Source organism: Portunus trituberculatus, chromosome 2 (assembly GCF_017591435.1).
Source record: "Portunus trituberculatus isolate SZX2019 chromosome 2, ASM1759143v1, whole genome shotgun sequence".
Lineage (NCBI taxonomy): Eukaryota > Metazoa > Arthropoda > Malacostraca > Decapoda > Portunidae > Portunus > Portunus trituberculatus.
The window spans coordinates 8,466,303-8,476,302 of record NC_059256.1 but is presented as its reverse complement, the minus strand read 5'-3'; the positions used below and the strand labels follow the sequence as shown (position 1 = coordinate 8,476,302).

At 41.0% G+C, this 10,000-nt stretch overlaps 1 protein-coding gene across 1 annotated transcript in view; it reads left to right on the top strand.

Moving 5' to 3' along the window:
* Positions 1–10,000, top strand: part of LOC123504585 (ATP-binding cassette sub-family B member 6-like) — a 17,664-nt gene that overhangs the window by 5,160 nt on the left and 2,504 nt on the right. Inside the window, 8 exon segments of the mRNA XM_045255235.1 lie at positions 1,362–1,554; positions 2,006–2,104; positions 2,107–2,177; positions 4,271–4,401; positions 4,833–4,939; positions 5,435–5,610; positions 6,493–6,774; positions 9,365–9,496. Coding sequence (XP_045111170.1) covers positions 1,362–1,554; positions 2,006–2,104; positions 2,107–2,177; positions 4,271–4,401; positions 4,833–4,939; positions 5,435–5,610; positions 6,493–6,774; positions 9,365–9,496 — 1,191 coding nt within the window.

The window sequence follows — 10,000 nt, the reverse complement described above, 5'->3', positions numbered from 1 at the left end:
TTTGATCATGTTTGGACTGTTTGGATCATGCTTGGACTGTGTTTTGGTTGTGTTTGGACTGTTTGGATCATGTTTGGACTGTTTGGATTACGTTTGGACTGTTTGGATCACGTTTGGACTGTGTTTTAGTTGTGTTTGGACTGTTTGGATCACGTTTGGACTGTTTGGACTGTTTGGATCACGTTTGGACTGTTTGGACTGTTTGGATCACGTTTGGACTGTTTGGACTGTTTGGATCACGTTTGGACTGTTTGGATCACGTTTGGACTGTTTGGATCACGTTTGGACTGTCTGGATCATGTTTGGATGACGTTTGGACAGTTTGGATTACGTTTGGACTGTTTGGATCATGTTTGGACTGTTTGGATCACATTTGGACTGTCTGGATCATGTTTGGACTGTTTGGATCATGTTTGGATTTTGTTTGGGTCGTGTTTGGATATCTAAGGGTGTTTTTTATTTATTTTTTTTGTGTGTTGTGTTTTTTTGGTGTTTTTGTTTTTGGTGTTTTTGTTTTGTTTTGTTTTGTTGTTTATTTTGATGTTTTTTTTTTGGTTGTTTTTTGGGTGTTTTTTTGACGTTTTCATATTTATTTATTATTTTTTGGTGTTTGTGTGTTTGGAAATTGTTTTTTTATTTATTTATTTGTAGATTTTCTCGATTTTTTTTGTAGATTTTCTTGTTTTTTGTAGATTTTTTGTAGATTTTCTAGTTTTTTGTAGATTTTCTTAATTTTTTGTAGATTTTCTTAATTTTTTGTAGATTTTGTAGATTTTTTTATAGATTTTTTGTAGATTTTCTTGATTTTTTTGTAGATTTTTTATAGATTTTTTGTAGATTTTCTTGATTTTTTGTAGATTTTTTGTAGATTTTCTTAATTTTTTGTAGATTTGTAGATTTTTTTGTAGATTTTCTTGATTTTTTTGTAGATTTTGTTTTTGTAGATTTTTTGTAGATTTTCTCAATTTTGTTGTAGATTTTTGTAGATTTTCTTGTCTTTTCTTGATTTTTTGTAGATTTTTTTGTAGATTTTGTAAATTTCTAAACAATTCAATTTTTTTGTAAATTTCCTTCATTTCCTTCATTATTCTCTAACCAAACCTAACCAAATTACTACTACTACTATACTACTACTACTACTACTACTACTACTACTACTACTACTACTACTACTATTACTACTACTACTATTCTTCAAACAGAAAAACAATTATTACTATTATTATTATTATTTCTCATTCAGACACCAACAAACCACCATTATCATCACCATTAACCAATAATTCCTAACCTAAACCTGACCTAACCTGACCTAACCTGACCTGACCTGACCTAGCCTGACCTGACCTTGTACCAAACAGGGCGAGGGGTCAGCAGAGAGGTCAGGTCAAAGGTCAACCTGGCGTGGGGTTCTCAGAAAGCTTCGAGTCCTGTTCCCGTTCATCTGGCCTCGGAAAAGTGCCGTTCTTCAGTGTTCAGTCGTGTTCTGCTTCCTCCTGCTTGTTCTGGGACGTGTGGCCAATGTGTTTGTGCCCCTCTACTACAAACGCATAGGTAAGTAGTAGTGGTAGTGGTAGTAGTAGTGGTAGTAGTGGTAGTAGTAGTGGTAGGGGTGAAATTGTGGTTTTAATTGTTGTGGGAGTGGTTTTGTGTGTGTTTTGTGTTTTTGTGTGTGTCGTGGAATATTTGTAGTGGTGGTAGTGGTGGTGGTGGTGGTAGTAGTGGTAGTAGTAGTAGTAGTAGCAGTAATAGTAGTAGTAGTAGTAGTAGCAGTAATAATAGTAGAAGTAGCAGTAGTAGCAATAATAATAGTAGAAGTAGCAGTAGTATTAGCAATAATAATAATAATAATAGCAGTAGTAGCAGTAATAGTAGTAGTAGTAATAGCAATAGTAGCAGTAATAGTAGCAGTAGTAGCAGTAGTAGTAGTAGTAGTAGTAGTAGTAGGAATAACACCACCACCACCACCACCACTACAACACCACCTTCCTAACCTCCCTTGCAGTGGACGGCCTGGGTGGCAGTGGGGGGGAGGCGACCTTTGTGTGGGAGGCAGTGGTGGTGTACGTGGCTATCAAGTTCCTGCAGGGGGGGGGGACCGGGGCACTGGCCTCCTCAACAACCTGCGGTCCCTCCTGTGGATTTCGGTCCAGCAGTACACCAGCAGGGAGGTCCAGGTGTGTCTCTCTCTCTCTCTCTCTCTCTCTCTCTCTCTCTCTCTCTCTCTCTCTCTCTCTCTTTCTCTCTCTCTCTGTGTGTGTTTGTGTGTGTTTCTGTCTCTCTTTCTCTCTTTTTCTCTCAGTTTTGGTCTCTCTCTCTCTCTCTCTCTCTCTCTCTCTCTCTCTCTCTCTCTCTCTCTCTCTCTCTCTCTCTCTCTCTCTCTCTCTGTGTTTGTGTGTGTCTCTCTCTCTCTCTCTCTCTCTCTCTCTCTCTCTCTCTCTCTCTCTCTCTCTCTCTCTCTCTCTCTGTGTTTGTGTGTGTTTCTCTCTCTCTCTCTCTCTCTTGGTTTTCTCTCTCTCTCTCTCTCTCTCTCTCTCTCTCTCTCTCTCTCTCTCTCTCTCTCTCTCTCTCTCTCTCTCTCTCTCTCTCTCTCTCTCTCTCTCTCTCTCTCTCTCTCTCTGTCTCTTTGTGTGTGTCCGTCCTTGAAAGTAGTAATTCTCTCAAAATGCTCTTAATTCCACAAAAAACACAGCAAAACCCTGCCACAGCCCCGTCTCAGCTCCACCACAGCCTTGCCACAGCCCACACTGACCCTGACACCTTCAAAACACCAAAAACACACAAAAACACACCACAGCCTTGCCACAGCCTTGCCACAACCCCACCACAGCCCCACCACAGCTCCGCCACAGCCCCACCACAGCTCCACCACAGCCCACACTGACCCTGACACCTTCAAAACACCAAAAACACACCACAAACACACCACAGCCTTGCCACAGCCCCGCCACAGCCCACACTGACCCTGGCACCTTCAAAACACCCAAACCACACCAAAAATCCACAAAAACACACCAAAAACACACCACAGCCTTGCCACAGCCCCGCCACAGCTCCACCACAGCTCCGCCACAGCCCACACTGACCCTGGCACCTTCAAAACACCCAAAACACACAAAAACACACCAAAAATCCACAAAAACACACAAAAAACACACCACAGCCTCGCCACAGCCCCGCCACAGCCCCGCCACAGCCCTGCCACAGCCCCACCACAGCCTCGCCACAGCCCACACTAACCCTGGCACCTTCAAAACATGAAAAACACACAAAAACACACCAAAAATCCACAAAAACACACAAAAAACACACCACAGCCTTGCCACAGCCCCGCCACAGCCCCGCCACAGCCCCACCATAGCCCCACCACAGCTCCACCACAGCCCACACTGACCCTGACACCTTCAAAACACCAAAAACACACCACAGCCTTGCCACAGCCCCGCCACAGCCCCGCCACAGCCCACACTGACCCTGGCACCTTCAAAACACCCAAACCACACCAAAAATCCACAAAAACACACCAAAAACACACCACAGCCTTGCCACAGCCTTGCCACAGCCCCGCCACAGCCCCGCCACAGCCCACACTAACCCTGGCACCTTCAAAACACCAAAAAACACACAAAAACACACCAAAAATACACCACAGCCTTGCCACAACCCCGTCACAGCCCCACCACAGCCCCGCCACAGCCCCACCACAGCTCTGCCACAGCCCACACTAACCCTGGCACCTTCAAAACACCAAAAACACAAAATCCACAAAAACACACCAAAAACACACCACAGCCTCGCCACAGCTCCGCCACAGCCCCGCCATAGCCCCCACTGACCCTGACACCTTCAAAACACCAAAAACACACAAAAACACACCAAAAATCCACAAAAACACACCAAAAACACACCACAGCCTTGCCACAGCCTTGCCACAACCCCGCCACAGCTCCACCACAGCCTTGCCACAGCCCACACTGACCCTGACACCTTCAAAACACCAAAAACACAAAATCCACAAAAACACACCAAAAACACACCACAGCCTCGCCACAGCTCCACCACAGCCCCGCCACAGCTCCACCACAGCCTTGCCACAGCCCACACTGACCCTGACACCTTCAAAACACGAAAAACACACAAAAACACACAAAAACACACCAAAAATCCACAAAAACACACAAAAAACACACCACAGCCTCGCCACAGCCCCACCACAGCCCCGACACAGCCCCGCCACAGCCCCCACTGACCCTGGCATCCCTCCCGACAGGTCCAGCTCTTCGCACACCTTCATAACCTGTCCCTACGTTGGCACCTGGGACGGAAGACTGGCGAGGTTCTCCGAGTGATGGACAGGGGAACAAACTCTATCAATTCTCTTCTTTCTTATATTGTCTTCAGGTGTGTGTGGGGGTGTGTGAGGGTGTGTGAGGGGGTAGGGTGTGTGTGTGTGAGGGGGTGAATTTTTGGGGTGTTTTTGAGTGTTTTTGAGTGTTTTGAGTGAGTGTTTTGGGTGTTTTGAGTGTTTTTTGTGTGTGTTTGTTTTTGTTTGGGGTGTGTGTGTTTGGGGTGTTTTGGGTGTGTGTTTTGGGTGTTTTGGTGTGTTTTGGGGTGTTTTGGGTGTTTTGGGGTGTTTTGGGTGGTGTGTGTGTGTGTGTGTGTGTGTGTGAGTGTGTGAGAGAGAGAGAGAGAGAGAGAAATGACTATGTGTGTGTATTTATTTATTTATTTTCTTGTTGATATTTTTACTAATCTTTTATCCTCCTCCTCCTCCTCCTCCTCCTCCTCCTCCTCCTCCTCCTCCTCCTCCTCCTCCTCCTCCTCCTGCACAGCATCCTGCCTACAGTGGTGGACATCACTGTGGCTGTTGTTTACTTCACCACAGCTTTCAATTACTGGTTTGGCCTCATAGTCTTCCTCACCATGGCTGTGTACCTGGGTAAGCTTCATTTGTAAGCTTAATTATACCTGCTAAAGCTTCAAATCCCTTAAAATCACCCTCAAATAGGTTCAGATCCTTTATAATGTACTCAAATAGGTTCAGATCCCTTTGAAATGCACTCAAATAGGTTCAGACTCCTTAAGATATAATGAAACCCTATTTAACAGGATTCAGCACTCTTTAAACATTAATTATAAGAGATATGATCATTTTAATCCTCCAAACACCCAAAATAACACTAAATTCTTTAAAAAAAACACACCCAACACCTTTTTAAAGAATCCAACACTCTTTAAGACACAAATATAAGGAATCCAAGCTCAAAGAGAAGGGCTCTGACCATTTTAACACCCAAAACAACACAGAATCCCTTAAAAAAACACACCCAACACCTTTTAAAAGAATCCAATCCTTTAAACCCAAAATATAAAGGATCCAGTACTATATATAAGGGATTTAAGCTGAAACTGATCCCCGTGAACCGTCCCACAGGCATCACCATCTGGCTGACGGAGTGGCGGACCAAGTACCGGCGTCATATGAACCTGGCAGACAACGAGCAGCGGTCCAGAGGCGTTGATTCTCTTCTGAATTTTGAGACAGTGAAATATTATGGAGCGGAGAATTATGAAGTGGACCGGTACCAGGAGGCCCTTCTCACGTACCAGGTGTATTATTATTATTATTATTATTATTATTATTATTATTATTATTATTATTTCTTCTTCTTCTTCCTTTTTCCTGTTCTATGTGTGTGTTGGGGTGTGAAATGGTCTCAAAATATGGTAAATAGTCTTTAAATGGTCTCAAATCATACCAGACTGTCTTTAAATGGTCCAAACTGTCTTAAAATGCCCTTAAAACATGTCAAATTGTCTTAAAATGTCTTTAAAATATGCTAAACTGTCTTAAAATGACAAACTATCTTAAAATGCCCTCAAAACATGTCAAACTGTCTTGAAATGCCCTCAAAACATGTCAAACTGTCTTTAAATGCCCTCAAAACATGCCAGACTATCTTCAAATGCCCTCAAAACATGGTAAACTGTCTTAAAATGCCCTCAAAACATGTCAAACTGTCTTAAAATGCCCTCAAAACATATCAAACTGTCTTAAAATGCCCTCAAAACATGTCAAACTATCTTAAAATGCCCTCAAAACATGTCAAACTGTCTTAAAATGCCCTCAAAACATGTCAAACTGTCTTAAAATGCCCTCAAAACATGCCAAACTGTCTTAAAATGCCCTCAAAACATGTCAAACTGTCTTTAAATGCCCTCAAAACATGGTAAACTATCTTAAAATGCCCTCAAAACATGTCAAACTGTCTTAAAATGCCCTCAAAACATGTCAAACTGCCTTAAAATGCCCTCAAAACATGTCAAACTGCCTTAAAATCCTTAAAATATCAACAAAACGCATCCCGCAGCCTTTCACTCTCTCTATCTCACACTCTCTCCCTCTCAGACACATCCTTAAACCTCTCTCTCTCTCTGTAACTCACTCTAACTCTCTCTAACTCTCTCTAACTCACTGTCTCTCTCCCCCAGCACGAGGAATGGAAGTCAAACGCGTCTCTCAGTCTTCTAAACACCATTCAGAACTTGGTGATCAGCGTGGGGCTTCTGGCGGGGTCCCTGCTGGCGGCCTGGCTGGTGGCTGGACCCCATACGCTCACTGTGGGGGATTATGTCTTGTTCTCCACCTATATAATGCAGCTGTACATGCCGCTAAACTGGTTCGGAACTTATTACCGGATGATTCAGCAGAATTTTATCGATATGGAGAACATGTTTGACTTGCTGAAGGAAAAGCAGGAGGTCGTGGATGAGGTGGGTGTGTGTGGGGGGGTTTTGGGGGGGTTTTGGGGTGTTTTTGTGTGTTTTTTGGGTGTTTTTTGGTGTTTTTGGGTGTTTTGGGTGTTTTTTGTGTGTTTTGGGTGTTTTGGGTGTTTTGAGTGTTTTTGTGTTTTGGGTGTTTTGGGTGTTTTAGGTGTTTTGGTGTGTTAAGTGTGGGGTGTTTTAAGGTGTTTTGGGTGTTTGAGGTGTTTTGAGTGTATGAACAAGCTGTGTGTGTTTTGGGGTGTTTGAGTGTTTTGTGTGTTTTGGGTGTGTTGTGTGTTTTGTGTGTTTTGTGTGTGTTTTGGGGTGTTTTGAGGTGTTTTAGTGTGTTTTTGTTTTTGTGTGTGTTTTGTATTATTGGGTGTTTTGTGTTTTGTGTTTTGGTGTGTTTTGGTGTTTTGAGGTGTTTTGTGTGTATGAACAAGCTGTGTGTTTTTGTGTGTTTTGGGTGTTTGAGTGTTTTTGTGTGTTTTGTGTTTTGTGTGTTTTGTGTGTGTTTTTTGTGTGTGTTTTGAGGGTGTTTTGTGGTATTTTAGGTGTGTTTTTAGGGGTGTTTTGTGTTTTAGTGTTTGGGGTGTTTTGTGTGTTTTGAGATATCTTAATGCCATTTTGAGGTATTTTGAATGTATTAGCTAGAATTAGGAGCATTTAGGGAATTTTAAGGCCATTTTAGAAAGTTTTAAGGCCATTTTGAGATATTTTGAGAGTTTAGCTAGAATTGAGACCATTTTAGGGAATTTTAAGACCATTTTAGACAATATTAAGGCCATTTTGAGAGTTTAGCTAGAATTAACAGCATTTTAGGGTATTTTAAGGCCATTTAGAAACTTTTAAGACCATTTTGAGATTTTAAGAGTTTTGCTAGAATTAAGACCATTTTAGGGAATTTTAAGGAATTTTAAGGCCATTTTAGACAATTTTAAGACCATTTTAGATAATTATAAGACATTTTGGACCATTTTAAGACAATTTTAGAGAAATTTAAGGCCATTTTAGACTATTTTAAGGCCATTTTACATAATATTAAGGCCATTTTGAGATATTTTGAGAGTTTAGGTAGAATTAAGGACATTTTAGTGAATTTTAAGACCATTTTAGGTAATTTTAAGGCATTTTACATAATATTAAGGCCATTTTGAGATATTTTGAGTTAAACTAGAATTAAGAGCATTTTAGGGTATTTTAAGGCCATTTTACACAATTTAAGGCCATTTTACACAATATTAAGGCCATTTTGAGATATTTTGAGAGTTTAGCTAGAATCAAGACCATTTTAGACAATTTTAAGACTATTTTACACAATATTAAGGCCATTTTGAAATATTTTGAGTTTAGCTAAAATTAAGAGCATTTTAGGGAATTTTAAGACCATTTTAGGAATTTTAAGACCATTTTAGGGAATTTGAAGACCATTATAGGAATTTTAAGACCATTTTAGGGAATTTGAAGACCATTTTAGGGAATTTAAGGCCATTTAAGGGAATTTTAAGCCCATTTTAGACAATTTTAAGGCCATTTTAGGGAATTTTAAGGCCATTTTAGACAATTTTAAGACCATTTTAGGAATTTAAGACCATTTTAAGGAAATTTAAGACCATTTTAGGCAATTTTAAGACCATTTTAAGTAATTTTAAGACCATTTTAGACAATTTTAAGACCATTTTAGGGAATTTAAGACCATTTTAGACAAATTTAAGACCATTTTAGGAAATTTAAGACCATTTTAGGGAATTTTAAGACCATTTTAGAGAATTTTAAGACCATTATAGGAATTTGAAGACCATTTTAAGGAATTTTAAGGGCATTTTAGGGAATTTTAAGACCATTATAGGAATTTGAAGACCATTTTAAGGAATTTTAAGGGCATTTTAGGAATTTTAAGCCCATTTTAGACTATTTTAAGACCATTTTAGGAATTTTAAGACCATTTTAGGGAATTTTAAGACCATTTTAGACAATTTTAAGAACATTTTAGGAATTTAAGGCCATTTAAGGAATTTTAAGCCCATTTTAGACAATTTTAAGGCCATTTTAGAATTTTAAGACCATTTTAGGGAATTTTAAGACCATTTTAGACCATTTAAGAGCATTTTAGGGAATTTTAAGGCCGTTTTAGACCATTTTAGGAATTTTAAGACCATATTAGGAATTTAAGACCATTTCAAGACCATTTTGGGAAATTTTAAGACCATTTTAGGGAATTTTAAGGCCATTTAGGGAATTTTAAGACCATTATAAGTAATTTTAAGACCATTATAAGTAATTTTAAGACCATTTTAGACAATTTTAAGACCATTTTAGGTCATTTTAAGACCATTTTAGGAAATTTTAAGACCATTTTAGGGAAATTTAAGACCATTTTAGATAATTTTAAGACCATTTTAAGGAATTTTAAGGATATTTTAGGGAATTTTAAGACCATTTTAAGTAATTTTTAAGACCATTTTAGGGAATTTTAAGACCATTTTAGACAATTTTAAGACCATTTTAGGAAATTTAAGACCATTTTAGGGAATTTTAAGGATATACACCCTGTTTTACTCAATCCCTCATCCTTCCTGCCCCCCCTCCCCCCCTGCAGCCCGGCGCCCTGGCCCTGCCCGCCCCCCAGGGAAGGATTGAGTTCCGAGATGTCTCCTTCTCCTACTCCCCAGAGAGACAGATCCTTAAGGGCGTGTCCTTCGCTGTGGAGCCCGGCAAGACCCTGGCTGTGGTGAGGCACTCGGACACACAGACACACAGACACAGAGAGAGAGGGGGGGAGGGAGACAGACAGACTCACAGACAGAGAGAGAGAGAGACACACAGACAGAGAGAGAGTGGGGGAGAGAGAGAGAGAGAGAGAGAGAGTGGGGAGGAGAAATGAGAGAGAGAGAGAGAGAGAGAGAGAGAGAGAGAGAGAGAGAATGTGTGTGTGTTTATCTCTTTCTTCTTTTTCTTCTTCTTCTTCTTCTTCTTCTTCTTCTTCTTCTCCTCCTCCTCCTCCTCCTCTTCTTCTTCCTCCTCCTCCTCCTCCTCCTCCTCCTCCTCCTCCTCCTCCTCCTCCTCCTCCTCCTCCTCCTTATCCTCCTCCTCCTTATCCTCCTCCTCCTCCTCCTCCTCCCTCCTCCTCCTCCTCCTCCTCCTCACCTCCTCCTCCTCCTCCTCCTCCTCACCACCACGACCACCACCACCACCACCACCACCACCACCACCACCACCACCACCACCACTACTA